This window comes from Anthonomus grandis, chromosome 13 (genome assembly GCF_022605725.1).
Source record: "Anthonomus grandis grandis chromosome 13, icAntGran1.3, whole genome shotgun sequence".
NCBI classification, from domain to species: domain Eukaryota; kingdom Metazoa; phylum Arthropoda; class Insecta; order Coleoptera; family Curculionidae; genus Anthonomus; species Anthonomus grandis.
The window spans coordinates 189,070-206,468 of record NC_065558.1 but is presented as its reverse complement, the minus strand read 5'-3'; the positions used below and the strand labels follow the sequence as shown (position 1 = coordinate 206,468).

Sequence of the window (17,399 nt, the reverse complement as noted above, 5' to 3'; positions counted from 1 at the left end):
CTATGTACATTGTAGCAACAAAGTTGAATTTCTGTGTTGACAACATTTCTGTGTTATAAATCATAATTTTTAGGTAGCAACTAGAGGTATATATATATTTGTGTTCTGTGGGTAGCAATAAATTATTAATTTATAACAAAAGTTATCGTCATAAGACAAAATACAAGCCAACTACAAGGTAAAAGAAAAAGCTGATTTACTTCACTGGGCTGTCATAACCACAATACACTTAGTAACCAGTAAACAAACGCCCAATTTGGAAAGAAAAGCCTTAAAAAGTGCAATTTCCCTTCATAATGGGTAGAAAGTGCAGTGTACAAAACTGCGGTTCAGATTCCACGAAGCGAGAACATGCGGGCGTCACATATCATAAGGTGCCCCTGCATACCGACATCAGACCCAAGTGGATTTCCCTGTGTCGCATCCCCGAGGAAGAAAACACCTCCAAAGTGCTCTATGTGTGCTCTAGACACTTTCTTAGGGCCGACTTTTGCAATTTCAAAGGCAAAAAGTATATGCTGCGCCAAGGAGTTCTACCCAGCGTGTTTCCTTGGGACAAGTCAAAATTGCATGCAATCAAAGCAGAAGTCACCATTAAAAAGGAAGTCGAGGTAGCGCCTAAAAAAGGACAAAAAACTAAAAGTGTCCCCAAACAAAGGAAAAAGAAACTTTTAGGAAATGCTGCAGAAGTTTCTCAACCTGCAGCTGATGTTAAAGTAGAAATTAAACAGGAAACTGAGGATGCCCCTGATGGTGGACCATCAGCCCCCATAAACGAAACCCTCTTAGATACCTTAAAACATGAAATTAAATCTGAAGTGGCAGAAGAGTCGGATTCGAAACAAGAAATATCTGTGCCCCAAACAGATCCGTTCGATCAACACCAAATGTCCCAAAACACTCCGGCAGCCACACCAATCAGTTTCAATATTGGGTCTCGCATAGAAGTACTTGACAACAATAGTGTGTGGCAACCAGCCAAAGTTAATGAAGTGGACTACGAGGAGAGCGAAGTCCTAATTCATTTTGAGAAAAGCAGCAATAAATATAAGGAGTGGATTCCAATGGCTAGTCCAAGATTGAGACCTGTGCAACCAAAAGTCGCTGAGAAATTTGAGATTGGGGAGCGATGTATGGCTTATTGGTGCGATAACAGGAAGTTTCCAGCTCAGATTACCAAAGCATTAGACAACGGTAAGGGAAAGTTTTTTACTCGTAATTGTTCTCAATTTTTTTTAATTCACATAATTCATCTTAATTTAATTTAACTTATTTCAATGTAATTTGTCACTTAATATTTATTTTTATTTATTTATAATACAGGAAAACCCCAATTATTGTAAATTTTACAAAGCAATAATATTTACATAAACAATTGTCATAATCTAAACCTACTTAAAAAATTAATACTCAAGTAAAAAACACCTATACTACATATACTAGAAACAACCTTAATAATTTATATGCAAGAATGTAAATACAAAATTTTTGTGCACAATTATGAAGTAAGTGACCTCTTTAGATGCATTAAGGAACTTATGTTAAACACATCAATATTCGAATTGTTTAACAAATTCATATTATTAAATCCATAGGATGTTCTGTGGAATGGAATGTTAAAGGTTACATTATGGCGCAACCCGTGATGAGGAACATTAAATCGTATGCGACCCAACAGATCAGGGCAATCAATAAGCCTATTAACGATCTTATATATAAAACTAGCACCAGAAATATTACGGCGTTGCGACAGTGTCGGAATAGATAATTGACTTTCAATATAAGAATAGTCATGGTTCTCAATGACAGTTAAAGTTCTATGAGCACAATATCTCAGGAATTTATGTTGAACTCTTTCTAAAGCATCGATATGAATCTGGTGGTATGGAGACCAAACTACAGAGCAGTACTCCAATATAGTTCTTACTAGGGAGCAATAAACCCTTCTTGTTGAAGAGACTGAGAAATATGAACAGTTTCTCATAACAAACCTTAGCAATTTTGATGCTTTTACAGAAATTGAATTAATATGATCAATAAATGTGAGTTTCTCATCAAAAATAATTCCCAAATCCCTAATAGATGCAACATAATTCAGTGGCTCATTATTAATGAAGTAATTAAATTGAAACTGGTTGATCCTGCGAGTGAAACTAATAACACAACATTTCTTAACATTTAAATGAAGATTGTTTTGTTCACACCAATAGAAACTTGATTTATTATCCTTAGGTTGTGATACAACTAACACTTTAATGCTTGAGAAAAGTAAATCTTAGAGTTCTTTAGAAAGTTAAATTGACAAGTATCATTAACCTTAAAACAATTTGATAAAACATTGGTTGGAGAGGTATGTTTACACTGTCCCATTAAACCTTATTCTTCATTTTTCCATATTGCAATCTGGAATATTATAATGTGATCCCAAATATGGAATTTATTGTATTAGAATGTAATTTATAAACTTCTAAATTAAAATAAAACATTTATGGACAATATGCTTTTAAATATACCTACATCTTTTGATCTTCCTCAATTTGCAGACATGTATGAAGTCCTTTTTGATGATGGTTTCATAAAACTGCTACGTAGTGCCAGAATTTCGAAAATGTCGGTAACAAAACCGGCTCCTGCGTCTCCCTCTGTAGAATATAGACCTCTTAATGCCTCACCCCTGTTTGACCCTGTGCAGGGCACCAAACAAGACAGGAGGGAGAAAAAGAGGAAACTCAATGTAGCCGAATTGTTTACCGTGACTAAGACCAACAAAAGGCCCAAAAGTGGTAATAGCGAGAAGAAGAGGAAAACCAGCCCCACCGTTACAAAACCACTGGTGGATGAAATTTGTGACTCACCGGCATCGCAAGATGAAGGGCCAGTTCCGGAAATTATTCAGCCGAAAATCAAATGGCATCCAAGGTGAATATCTACATGATTCATAAAGAATTAGTCGTTATGAGGATTAATATTTTAGTTGGCAGGATGGCAAACCTGTGGGTATTGAATCTGCTATAGAGGGAGCAGATGGTTTAAGGACGTCCTACATTGTGCCAGATCCTAGACTTCCGCAGGATTGGGCAAAGCATTTAACTCAAAAAATCCATGGCAACTCTGTTGGAAAGTGGGATACTATCATTATGGCGTAAATGTAATTTTCTAAAGATATTTTTTAGGTATTTATAATGTTTTGTTTTAGGCCTGATGGGAAAAAATTTCGCAATAAAAATGAGATCAAGAACTACATTGAGCTTCATCCCAAACTGGAGGTCAGCTTAGACATGTTTGACTTTAGTCTATATCGCAGCGGTTCTAGGAAGAAAAGGGTGAAAAATAGACAATCAAAGGTCAAAGTAACAGATGTGGTACCGTCTACAGATGCCCCAGTTCAAAATAAAGAGGAGCCTCTGGCTGAGTCAACTATAGCAGAAGAAGCGATCGTGGATGAAGTTAAACAAGGTAATCAATCAATCAATCAATGCTTTATTATCATAAAATTTAAAATTTTGTCGACAAAGCTATTATTTAAATATATCATATAAACAAAATATACACAAATACAACAAAACATACAAAAAACTTAACAATTTTATAAATTGTTTGAGGTCATATTTCCTTAAACTCTATAAAATATATATACATTCACTTGTATACAAAGTGAGCAAAAAAAGCAGTTGTTTACAAAAACATTATTAGCAAACTACTAATTTGTTTAAATAACATACGAATATTATTTATGTACATTATCATAACAACATAATAAACGCATAATAAACTGTTATAGCCGTTGCCAAACTTAGCTCCCTGGATACTGATCTCAGAGCAAAACATGCAGAACTTAATTTTTTGGATAAGTAATCGATGTGGATATCCTATTTTAAAGAGTTGTCTACCATCAGTCCCAAGAACTTTACGGAATCGACGACCTCCATTCTGTTGTTATTAATTACAAAAGGTTGCAACGCACCGCTAAATGATAATGCTCTAGTTTTTGAGAAGTTAAGGCACAAAAGATTTGAATCGCACCACGATTTAATGGTGTTTAGGTCACGAGATATGGTTTTACGAAGAGCCACCATTTATAACTAGAAGAAACAAAATAGGGAGAGCCTCGAGGTACCCCGCATTCTATTGGCTTGCACGAAGACGTCATCGAATCAACCCTAACAAACTGATTCCTGTTGTTCAGGTATGACATGAACCACTCGAGAGGTGTTCCTCTAATTCCATAGTTAGTTATTATTTTAGAGGGTTCCCGTGCAAGGGAATTACTCGCAACGATTGCTTCCTTGTCTGAAGCAATTCTTAAAGATCTCTCTGGCGTAGCAGTGGCTTCTGGTGGTGGCTGAATCTTTGATGTTGGTGAATCTAGATTCTAGACCTAGCCAAGGCATTTGACACGGTCCCTCATAACAAATTGCTTCAAGTCCTAGAATCCTATGGGATAAGGGGAACCGTGTTAGACGTTTTTGCTGATTATTTGATGGATCGAGAGCAATCCGTCAAAGTTGAAAATACTATAAGTGAACCCCTTCAAATTAAAATGGGCATCCCTCAGGGGACTGTTCTGGATCCAATTTTATTTGTAGCATATGTAAATTCCTTAACCAATATGTCAATACAAAACGGTAGTACTATCTCTTATGCTGACGACACAGCAGTAACTTTCTATGGGGAAACATGGGATTTGGTGAAGGAACATGCTATAAACGGTATAAAGAAAATAAAACACTGGCTAGACTCATTTAAATTATCATTAAATATCACTAAAACTATTTATATAGCATTTTCCCTCACAGCTGCAAACCGTCCATCATTTAATAGTATTTACATAGATAGTCTTATGGATAAACTTCATGAAGTTCACTCTACAAAATATCTTGGAATCTATATTGACAAACACGTGGGACCACCACATCCTTAGACTATCAAAAAATATTTGAAAACTAATATACAGGTTTTATGTGCTCAGGGAAATATTAAATAAACAACTTTTGATTTCGATTTATAAAGCAATTGTGGAATCATTACTAAGGTATGGTCTAATTCTTTGGGGTGGGATATACCAAAACACATTGACTTCTTTAAATGTTACCCAAAACTACATTTTAAAAGTTATTTTCAAAAAAAAACAAAAGATTTTCTACTGCATTACTTTATTCCAGAAATATTTTTGATGTACGCACATTATACTGTTGGTCGCTCTGTATATATGTTCACAAGTCGAATAAATTTAAGAAGTTTGTTAATCATCAGTATCAGACTAGATTAAATGTAAATAGACACTTATCAATTCCAACTGTTGCCACTACTATGAAATTAAAATCAATTTTTTACCACGCACCCAAACTGTACAACTTATTACCACCATATATTAGACATACAAAAGTTGTCAAAAAATTTTGTAAAATATCTGGGGATTACATTTATGATCATTTACATGTATTTAAAAAACTACTTACTGTTAATTAATTTTCATATTTCATAGCTTTAGGTATTCATATGTGATCGTGAAAGATTTTTGTTTTCTTATGTTTAATTATTTATTGGGTGTTAAATGGAAACTTTGCAATAGTTAGTGGATGGGACATATTTTGTTTAAATATTTATTTTTATAAAATTGTTTTTGATTTTTTGCACATACAGGTATTTGGTTACCTAGGTGCACCTTAAAATGTACTGAGATAGATTATAATTATGGGATTTTATTACACATACTTTGTAAAAGCTTATATGTAATATATCCGAGTATAATCTGGATGGGTTAAAGCATTCAACTTGTAGCCATCTACAATTGTACCTGCTGGCCACATAGTTGGGCCTTTTAAAGTTTTTAGGTGCTCCTTTTTTTGCACGCCAACTTTGAAGTCTGAGTCTGGACAGTCCTTGTTCTTCAGCATAGGAAAGCATCTAACAAAGTCCGTGGTTTTAAGTTTCTCGTTGACGTAGTGTGCAAGTTAATTTGCCGTATAGGATGAGGGGATCCTAGACACAACCAACCGTATTCCCATTCCTTTTTTACAAAAGATTTGGAAGGTGGAGGAGTGGTTTTGTTTATGGGAATCTTCACATCTATAGGGTTTTCCAAATGCTCGGTCTGCGTTGAACTGGATTTTTTTGGTTTCAGGAGGCTACTTCCACTACACGTGTTTCCCTTAGAAGTTAAATTGTCGATGGAAAGTGCCATTTGGTTAACACTTTTTCGGAGATCACCCATTTCCTTTGCGAGCTCTTCCCTTGATGAGTCGTGTATCTGGACCTTAACAGAATCTCCATGATTATCCAGGAGAATAGAAGAGAGATTAAAAATGCCTTGCTTCATTTCCCTGATAGAATGGAATAAGGTTTCTTTTCCGTTTTCAGGAGTTCATCTATTTTATCGTATAAGGTCTTCCATTTCGAGTCATGGTAGCTCAGATAATACAGGGAACAGTTCGTTGTTCTTTTTTAGGCACGTTCCCAATGCTTCAACAATTTCAAGGGGGATCTGACTTTTTTGTAGATGAGAGACTTTGTCGTGCAAGTATTTGAGTGTCGGAGAGTCACAGACATTGCAAAAATATCTTACATTGTGGCACTTCTGCTGATAAAGCGCTTTTGTCATTGTCTTGTCCAGCTCGGTGCAGTTCATGCAGAAATTCCGGCGACACTCGCCGCTGCAACGAAGTTTATGTTTATCCTTATCGGATACGGTTTTTTGACACGAAACACACTTGATCTCAGCCATTTTTTATTAAGGTGAAGAAAGAAAAAAAAAATATAATAATAAAAAATTTAAGATTGTAGAGTAAAAAGTTAACTAATAAAATAAAAATAATGGTAAAAGTGTGAGTGAGGATAAAAATGAGTTTGGAACAAAAGTTTAATAGTCCTATGGTTAGAACTTTTGGTGTGACAAATTTTCGATAGTTATTAATTGGTTGGAGTAATTTTTTAGTTGTTTGTCTATCCCTAGAGGCAAGAAACAAGATTTAATCATGCAATGAACAAGAATTTTATCTTCACTTAAAATTAAATTATTCTTAGATTTCAATAATTTAATTTTTGTTGTTATCTTAAAAATTCTAGAGCCGGTTTCAGAAGAAGAAGAAGAAGAAGAAGGGAACTCATCGGCGTTAAAGATCGTCTTCGAAAATGACGCGTACAAGTGTCCGATCGAAGGTTGCGACAAAAATTTCCGTCGCGAAAACTTGGCTCTGATGCACGTGAAACATTATCATCCCGAATACACGAAATACCTGGAGTCGACCCCGAACGTGGCCGATTTGGCTTATGCCCGAACGGTCGGTGAAAACCTGGACCGATCTCCTGGACCGAAAAGCGGCGAACCTAAAAAAATCGGTAAAAAATTTGGGTTTTTTGTGAAAATCGTTTAAAAGGGGCGTGTTTCAGTGACGTCCAAAACAGCCAAATTGACAACCCAAGGGGATGTGATTAATCCCGCGGACGCAACTGAAATTCGAACGAAAGACTCTGAAATTATTAAACTACTTAATTCAAAGCCAATGGATTCTACTAATGACATTCAACCTTTACCGTCTGGTAGAGCACTTAATTAACCTCATCACACTTATTTTATTAAATCGATGGTTTTAGGTTTACCTGCGAGCATGTATCCCGACATAAAATTGAAGGATTTACTTGGGAAAAATGAAGAACTTTCCATGAGGGACGATATCAATATTAAAAACTTGTGTTCCTCGAGGCCCTCCTATGGTATAAAGAAATTATTTTCAATAATAAAATTTATAATATATATATCGTCAATCTCGTTTGCAGGTATCAAGACCCTGTTACCGGTGCGCCATTCAATTCCAAGCACGTCCAGTGTGCCTGAAGAAAAACCAGCGTCAAAAAGAAAAAGGAATTCTTTGGATAATTCTGATCCGTTGAAAGGTGAGAGTAAGGCTTTGTCGCTATTGTTTTCTTGGTTGCTAACTGCTGTAGTTTTATACGGATTTATACTTTTTCTATTTACACCCAATCACAAAAATTACATACACTATCGGGTAAAAGGAAAGCAACAAAGTGTTTTTTTTCTCGTTTTGTCGAAGAAAAAAAGCTATTGGGTGATTTTTGGATACGGTTAATGAATAAGTATTATCTCTAATATTAAAATAATTTTTCACATCATGATAAACACATTCATAATTATAAATATTGACGAAAATCAGTTTGACAAAAGTAAAGCAATTAAAAAGTATTCAACATTATTTTGGTTTTATATATGATGTTGTAATTCTACAACGGATAAAAACTGTAAATTCAACACAATTTAAAATAAGTTAATCCGCGGCAACGTCGCTTTTCTACCATGCCGCTACCAGCCTTTTGATGTTCTATAAATAACCTCCACCAGCGTGGCGCCTTTGTCCTTTGTGTCAGTCGCTCGTCACCACGAACTTAAAAATATACCTGGACTGCCAATTCAATGAAAAGTAAATGACCACTACTAGGGGGCCGCCATTTTGCGTGATTGTGTCCTTTCGATGTTGGTCACTCTGACAAATTTTAATTGTGCCAACTGTAGGGAAACAAAACAATTAAAGTTTTTGAGAGGTTATGTTTACAAAAATACAAAATAGAAAGTTACATAAAGGTAAGAATTTAAGATCGTTGCGTTAGATCTGTGATTTTTCTGGTACTTCTTTAAGAATTTCGTTAAAATTTATGAAAGTAATCCTCACCTAAAATGAGACAAAGTTTCAATCAACTTGGAATAGATGCGTGCACTTTAAAATATTTGTTTTATCATTCTGATAATCTTGAATCTTATAAATCCTAATGCCATGAAAATCATGGTATTCATTTCAATTTTTGCTTGTATTTACTTAACAAATTCAGTTAAAAAAAACACTAATAAGTGTTTTTTACTATTTCTTTCTATTTTTACTATTACGAGTTTTACTTTCCTTCCATGTACAGCGTTTCCACATTAATAAGTACAACCATATATAAGAATCAAAATGTAGATGATTTTATGAGGGTTTGTAATTATAAAGGGTTTATTTAGAAAAAATATATTATTCTGTCAACAACTCAATATATTATTCTATTATAAACAACACAGACGGACAATTCACAATAATTCGGTTTTGAGAAACTGAACCAAATACCTTTAAATAAAGATGGTGATACATTATTCACATATTAAATAAGGAGAAAGATACATCGCCTGTTCCAGACGATATACCCAAGCGTCGTTTACAAATCGTCACAAGCTAGGCAATCCGCTATACTCACACGTCAAATGTCAACTTCATTATCGTTATTTAATATATTTTTTGTTGGCAACACTAAAAATTTTCAGAGTGACCAACATCAAAAGGACACAATCACTATAAAAATGGCGGCCACCATGCAGTGGTCATTTTTGGGTATCGTGGCCATATGCATTAGCAGTCCAGGTATATTTTTAAGTTCGTGCTCGTCACCTCTCGGCGAGTCGCCTTTGAGCCGTCTCGCGGTATCGTCTCCGTTCAGTTGTAAGATGGAAGAAACGCTCGCAGCAAATCAAAATTGAACTTTGTTGTTTTCTCTTGAATTAAATTAACTTTACAACAAAAAATCGCTGCAGAAATTGAAGGCGGTTGAGTGAAGCAGTAATCGGCCCCCATGGTGGAGCAGTTCTTCTTAAAACCTTAAATTTGTAAGTAAGGTCTCTTCTTACATAGGAGAGCGCTACAAGTGATTGGGGCAGAAAAAACCTGCCCACATATGACAATAAAGAACATGTAACACATTTGTATATAATAATTACTTAAACTATTATCTTATTGATGCAATCGAATGTTGAATCACGTTTTCAAGAAGACTTGTCAAACTTGACTGATTCTATCTATCCATGAGTGTTTATTCGAAAATATTTGTTTTTGAATATGAGGTTCTCCTTCTTCCACAACCTCTCAAACGGGTTGAAATCGGGGGATTGGGCCGTCCACTCAAGTACTCAAACGTTATTTAAGTGTTTTGGATCGTTATGCTGCTGGAACGTGAAAAGCAGTGGCATTTCCTACTCTGCATAAGAGAATCACATTTTCCACTATTCTACTACATCCCTATAAATATATACAGTGTGACCTATTTGTTTTCGGGTCACCCTGATAAAAAGTTTATTTTTGGTGTGATTTTGCTCGGGTTTTTTTTTAAATGTTAGGTCCAGAAAAACTGCATCATTATAACAAAAAAAAATTCTGCCATGCAAATTCCAAGGCCTACTAATGTCAGTTTTTAAGGGCCAAATTTTAAGAAACCATGCTAGGCATTTTTTTAGCAAAAAATTGTGCACACCACTGGATTCGGCATCCCCCAAAACGGCCTTATACCAAATTTTACCAAAAAATATTAAGTAATAACAATTTTATAACAAAAAATAAAAAGGGAAATTATGCATTTATTTACATTAAAAAATGTGTAGATAGCCATGAAAAAAACAAATTGAACAAAGATAATACAAGCAAATAACAATTCCAAACTAAATACAAATAAAATAAAAACAACAAATAAAAAAATTAACCGCTACTAAATTTTTGAAATTTCTACTAATCCACCATTGTTTTCTATGCATTTTACATTCCTTTTGCCTACATTTAAAATAACTTTACGGACTTGCTCTGGAGTAATTTCTGAACAAACCTGGATTATTCTGACTTGTAGATCTTCTAAATTTTGAGGTCTTGATTTGTACACTTTTTCTTTAAGTAAGCCCCAGAGAAAAAAATCGAGTGGCGTTAAGTCAGGGGATCTCGGTGGCCACTCAACGAAAAGATTGTTTCGTCCTATCCAACAGTTTTCAAAATGTTGATTTAACCAGTCTCTTACTAAACGAGCATTATGGTCAGGACAACCATCTAATTGAAACTTCAAATTAAGATGATATCTTAAGGGTAAATTTTCTAATGCCTTCATTCTCAAGAAAATTCAAAAATTCAATTGTATTCAAATTACCATTAAAAAAAAAGGGCCAATAATTTTGTCGCTTAGTATTCCACACCAAACGTTAATTTTTTGCGAATACTGTCTCCTTGCATTTATTATAAATTCTGGATTCTGCACGGACCAGTGGCGGCAATTTTGACTGGAGACTACGCCATTTGTGGTAAAAGTGGCTTCATCGCTAAAAAGGATTTCATCTAGAAAGTTTCTGTTGTTTAAATATTCTTCCTGAAGCCAATAGCAAAACTCTAATCTTCTTGCCTGGTCACCATCCTCTAAGGTGTGCAAAAATTTTGGCTTAAATGCTTTTATGTTATTTTTTTGCAAACATCTTCTTATACTTTCTCTGGGGATGTTAAGGACCAAACTAGCCGTTCTGACACTACTTCGAAGATTGCCGTTAAAATATTCCAAAATGTAATTTTCATTTTTAAGTAGATTATTTGAAACAGATCCTGTTTCATTGAAAATTTTATGAACACTTTGCACAGTACTTAGACTTACTGGTCTATCAGGATGCCTAATATTAAATTCTCTGGCAGCTTCTCTCATCGAACACGTGTTACCACCAACAAGACGAACAATTTCAATTTTTTCTCTTAAATTTAAATTTTCCATGATTATTAATACTATCTAAACACGTTTTATTACCACTTTTGACAGTTAGATGTCAAATGTGACAATTCAATATTTCAATAATTTTTAGACACAATTTAGAAGTAAAGCGCATTTCTTTTTTTTAATCATAAAATTGTTATTATTTAATATTTTTTGGTGAAATTTGGTGTAAGGCCGTTTTGGGGGATGCCGAATCCAGTGGTGTGCACAATTTTTTGCTAAAAAAATGCTTAGCATGGTTTCCTAAAATTTGGCCCTTAAAAACTGACATTAGTAGGCCTTGGAATTTGCATGGCAAAATTTTTTTTTGTTATAATGATGCAGTTTTTCTAGACCTAACATTTAAAAAAAACCCGAGCAAAATCGCACCAAAAATAAACTTTTTATCAGGGTGACCCGAAAACAAATGGGTCACACTGTATATATATTTCGCTTCGCTTTGATCAATGCCTTACGTCAATTTTTCTCTCAGGAAAACACCCGCGTACCACTCAACAACAACCACAACCACCTTCACTTATCAATCCTTACGTCCCACCCCCACCTCAGTCCCCACCTCACACCACCGACCAACCACCCCCACCACCCCCGTTAGACACCGACACAACATCGAACACGAGCACCTTGGCGGACTCTTCTTCCGCCCCTCCGGAAATTCCTTCCGCCTTCGATTTGGCACCGCCCCCGCCTGGGATGGCGGAATCGACCGTTTGTCCGCCGACCGTCACCCAGTTCGACGGCGTGATAATCGAAGGCGGCCAAATTATTAAAATAGAGAGGATGAAACAGGAGGAGATCATCAATTGCACCTGCGGCTACAGCGAGGAGGACGGACTGATGATCCAGTGCGAGTTGTGTCTCTGTTGGCAGCACGCCTACTGCAACAACATACAGACGGAGAGCGAGGTGCCGGACAAGTACGTCTGCTACATTTGCCAGAATCCGTCCAAGGAGAGGCGGGGCACGCGCTATCTGCACGATCAGGATTGGTTGAAACAAGTAAGGTTTAAAGTTCAGTCAGAGTACGCGGATTCCGTGTTCTGTCGCTTTCAACATGTCGAGTTCTAGTGTTGAATTCCACTTTTAAAGTCAACCAAATATGTATTTTGTGTACCCATCGTTACCGGTTCGGTAAAAGTCGGGATTTATCAACACGTGGCATTTTGGATACTATTCATTCTGAAAATGTTTGAGCAAATTCTAGGTATTTTTTCTTTGTTACTAAATATCTAGGAATATTTTTTTAATTGTGTTTGTATTGGTCAATAGTTTGTATGTTATGTGATCTGTGATGGTTTGTTTTTTCGATATTTACTTTCAAAAATATTTACTCGCAATTTACTAATTCGATATTTACTCGGCCAAATAAAATAACTACCACAAAATAATGAGGGTGACTTCCCTTGCACTGGGAAACTTTTTTGCAAATATGTGAAAGGCACCCAAATTTGGTTACCAATATTATTTATATTGAAAGGAAACATCTAAAATATAAATAGGTATTTGTATAACGAGGAAACACGCTATGTATATGTTACATGCCAAATTTTTGAGATGAAATTTATAGAAAGTAGCCATGAAACTAATTAGAAACAATTAAGGTAAGCAACACAACAAAACATTATAGGTTCAGACAAAAATATAACCTACCTAAGCTAAATTTGGGGCCCTCCTAACCTAACAAATGACAAAAACAAACAGAAATAACAACGTAAAACGTAACTACAACACCTTTAGAACCTAAAATCAAACTACAATAACCAAAATAAATGTAATGCAAATAAAAACAACACAAACCTAACAAAAATGACGCTCGTAACAATATCAAGACAAATTTAAGAAGCTCAAAAAGGTGCTACTAAATTCCTACAATTTAAAAATTATTAGTTTTACCTTGTATGGGTATTTAGTAAAAATACCCAAAGTACCATCAACAAAAAAAAAACAATTAACAATTTTTACAAAACCGTCCAATGTCAAAATATAAAAAAAACAAAGAAAGTCGTATAGAAAAGATGAAATCAACACGTCAAGAGGTGTCGTCTTCGTAGCGACCGAGAACAGGGCGAAAGTCGTGTAGCAAACGGTGCACGGAATATAAAATTTTATAGGCGACATGTCGCTATGGAATTCAACAGTACACGGAATCCGCGTCCAGGTTAATGTTACTCGAGTCCATGCAACTTCAGTTATCAGAAAACCAAATCGATTTATTTTTAGGGAGTTTTACCGGTAGCGTCCTACCATAGCAAAGACTCGTTATCGCTAGAGAAGCGTTTCGATAAATTGAAAAAATGTCACGATATATCCGGTGGCCTGTTAGAACTGAAGGAGTACATGCATACTTTGGCTGTCAAATTAAAAGTTGCAAAGTAAGTTATTCTTTTTTTTTTTTGTTATAAATAGTGACGAACATTTTTATGCTAGTACAGTCAATCTGGTGTCTGTATGGTCCAGAAAGCATTAAAACGAAAAATTTTGCAGTTTTTTGGGTAACTTTGAATAGTTCGTGTGACTAAATCGTAGGTCATACTGAATATTTATTACTGAATAATTTACCTTCCGAGAGTAACACAATTAGAAAGTGTAAAGTTTCAGTTCTAGGTTCCCTTAGTTTTTCGGGGGAGATTTTTATGTGCCATAAATTTTTTGTTTGTTTGACATAGTAGATTTCATGCCGCTCACAAGAACTCTGACAAAATTGTCGAATTTGGGACGACATCAATTCACGTGAGATCCAAGAGTGTTCAATGCATTTTAAAAAGTCGCTCTGCGCCAGCGTTAACATCCAATTTCGTTTGGCTTAATTTCCAAATTAAAAGAACCAACGGGAAGGGGGTACCTTTCTGCCACCTCTTGCAACATTATATTGAAATCGCGTCCAATATACAGGGTGTCATTGAAATGGTGTAAAAAAATTCGGGGGGTGATAGTACTCCTAAAAATTTTAAAAAAAGTTCCTATAACTATAGGGCGGAAAATGCATATTAAGGGAGTTAGGGGCACTGAAAGGGTAAATTTAAAAAACGGTTTTTTGAAATTGTAGGCTTAAAAAACGAGATAAAATTTCGAAAAAAAATCCTCTGCCATAAATTTTGACCCAAAATCAAATGGTGATACTAAAAAATAATTTGGAAAATCGGAAAGGGTAGTTTTTGCAAGGGTAGGGGGTCAATTCGTGAATAACTTTTTTTAGGTTATTTTTTTCGCAACGTGGGTTCATTTTTTAAAAACTACATACTTTTTCCTACAAAAAAGGTACTCTTGTTGCACATCGCCCAGAACGATGGTTTTCGAGAAAATTGAAGGCAAAAAGTTTGCTCTGATGGGTTGCTAACTGGTTAAACAACATAAACCTATGAAAGTTATGGGGTTTCAAAAGTAAACACGTAGTTATTATATAATTAATTAAAAAATCTAAATTTTATGATTTTTAAAACATCTTATTGCTTTAAAAAACGAAATAAACCAATTACCAAAATTCCTTAATAAAATAATGCATTTCTTAATTCATTCATAGTAAATGTTCAAAGTGACCACCATTCATTTTAATGCAGACATCTGCTCTTCTTCTCCATGATCTGCGTATCCTGTGGAATATCCCTGGGGTTGTACGAATTTGATTGGAACAGTCGATAATAATGAAATTTGGAATAATTTACGTGTAAACTTGTCAACTCGCGCACGTTGAGTTTGAGAATAGGAGATTGGGTCCGCGTATTGAATATTTGGTACTCGCGGTGTAAACTAGGCTAATGAATCAAATAAGTATGCATTTAATAAGGAATTTTGGTAATTGGTTTATTTCGTTTTTTTAAAGCAATACGATGTTTTAAAAATCATGAAATTTAGATTTTTCAATTAATTATTTAATAACTACTTGTTTACTTTTGAAACCCCATAACTTTCATAAGTTTATGTTGTTTAACCAGTTAGCAGCCCATCAGAGCAAACTTTTTGCCTTCAATTTTCTCGAAAACCATCGTTCTGGGCGATGTGCAACAAGAGTACCTTTTTTGTAGGAAAAAGTATGTAGTTTTTAAAAAATTAACCCACGTTGCGAAGAAAATAACCTAAAAAAAGTTATTCACGAATTAACCCCCTACCCTTGCAAAAACTACCCTTTCCGATTTTCCAAATTATTTTTCAGTATCACCATTTGATTTTGGGTCAAAATTTATGGCAGAGGATTTTTTTTCGAAATTTTATCTCGTTTTTTAAGCCTACAATTTCAAAAAACCGTTTTTTAAATTTACCCTTTCAGTGCCCCTAACTCCCTTAATATGCATTTTCCACCCTATAGTTATAGGAACTTTTTTTTAAATTTTTATGAGTACTATCACCCCCCGAATTTTTTTACACCATTTCAATGACACCCTGTATTGGTATTCATAGGCTTTTTAAATGGATAAAAAATTTCGATAGCAAAGGCTGCATTCTTTTATTTCAAATTCAAATGAACTGTACTATACTTATTAACTTGATTAAGTTTCTTAACAACATTGTAAATAATTGTTTGTTGTTAGGGCCAAGAACCATCCAAAACTGTACCTCTGGTCAAAACCGTGGGCTAAACCGAAACTCCCCGAAAAATCCGATTCCACCGACCCGAGTGACATAAAACCGAAACTGGAAAATCCCGATCACGAGTACCTTAAAAACAGTTTGGATGTCGATAAGAGAGACTCGGCGAGCGATCCGATGCTAATGATGATCTTGAAATCTGGAAAAGAAGACGGTCCGATGTTGAATAATAGTAACGCGCCCATAATCCCTAAACCGGAGGCTCCGATAGATTCCGATGATTGCAAGTTGAATCTTTTGGACCATATAGCTCACGCGGAGAGTCTGGTGGAGGAGAGATTGGACGAGTTCGAGAGGAGAATGGATCAATTGGAGGAGGGAGTCAACTTGGAGTCGGATGCCGACTATCCAAGGACGAGGCAGACGCTTCAGATGCTCATCAGGGATTTAAATACTGTGAGGAAGTTTAGCGAGTTGCCTATGATTTAAAAAAAAAGATTTTATCTCGATTAGTTTAGAAGTTATGTGTTTTGTTTTTGTTACTGCTTATCAATTTTGTAATATAGTAAGTAGATTATTAGTGTAGTTTTATTTTATGCAATTGCAAAAGTATATCCATATTGACTATGCAGTCAAACCTCAAGATCATTAAAAGGTAAAGGTCTATTTTTTACTGAGAATTCTGTCAAATTTTTTATGATAAACTTGTCAGGGTGAAACGTTTTAAGAGCGTTTAAACAGTCAAAATTGCGAGCATTTTTATTAAAATAACTAAAAATAAAAGCTCTCCAAAAGCCTAATAATGGCATCATTTGTGTTACATTTTTCACTACATAACACCTTGAATCCAAGAAGGAACATATTCGATTTGTTACTAATTTCTCAATAATTTTAGAGAGACTGGATAATAGTGAAATTGACCTAGAATTAGATGGATTATCTAAATTTAGGTGATCACCTTAATCAAGAGTTATGATCTCTGCCAGCTTCAATCAGGGAAAACTTTTGATTCTCAAGAGTGATTTATGGCAAATACCAAGATTTGAAGAACTGATTCTAAAAATGACTTTTAAGTTAGGAACATTTTAAGTTGACTCTTAAATTGTTTAAATAATTTAAGTTCTCTGACCATCGCTAGTAGTCGATTGTATATTTTGATACAGGCTTTTTACTCTGTTAATAACTTATATTTTATGATTTTTATTTGCGGTGTGTTACTACTGTAATACATTTTAACTCTTTGTAATTGAATACGATTTTCTACTTTTTAGTTCGATTAGCAATAAGTGTGTTCTTTTATTTTTTCTAAATTATTATTTATTACG

General features: G+C 34.8%; 1 protein-coding gene across 3 annotated transcripts; it reads left to right on the top strand.

The window, feature by feature from the left end:
- The first annotated feature begins 12 nt into the window (after positions 1-12).
- LOC126743676 (PHD finger protein 20) lies at positions 13-16,654 on the top strand. Of its 3 annotated transcripts, none has more exons than XM_050450881.1 (11): positions 14-1,194; positions 2,544-2,919; positions 2,975-3,142; positions 3,197-3,456; positions 7,066-7,338; positions 7,390-7,539; positions 7,594-7,713; positions 7,777-7,893; positions 12,326-12,549; positions 13,771-13,922; positions 16,077-16,654. In XM_050450881.1, exons 1-11 carry the CDS (start codon positions 297-299, stop codon positions 16,561-16,563), a joined length of 3,225 nt encoding a protein of 1,074 aa, XP_050306838.1. In that variant the 5' UTR covers positions 14-296; the 3' UTR covers positions 16,564-16,654. The 3 variants fall into 3 exon arrangements, with proteins under 3 accessions (XP_050306837.1, XP_050306838.1, XP_050306836.1); XM_050450879.1 differs by having other exon boundaries at positions 12,023-12,549; XM_050450880.1 differs by lacking the exon at positions 7,390-7,539 and having other exon boundaries at positions 13-1,194; positions 12,023-12,549.
- The last annotated feature ends 745 nt before the right edge of the window (positions 16,655-17,399 follow it).

Bases quoted from the DNA above. Each gene is read 5' to 3' on its own strand.
- LOC126743676 (XM_050450879.1), top strand. From the start codon at position 297: ATGGGTAGAAAGTGCAGTGTACAAAACTGCGGTTCAGATTCCACGAAG. The intron at 2,920-2,974 runs GTGAATATCTAC...TTAATATTTTAG, and splicing joins AAAATCAAATGGCATCCAAG to TTGGCAGGATGGCAAACCTG. The intron at 7,339-7,389 runs GTAAAAAATTTG...GGCGTGTTTCAG, and splicing joins CGGCGAACCTAAAAAAATCG to TGACGTCCAAAACAGCCAAA.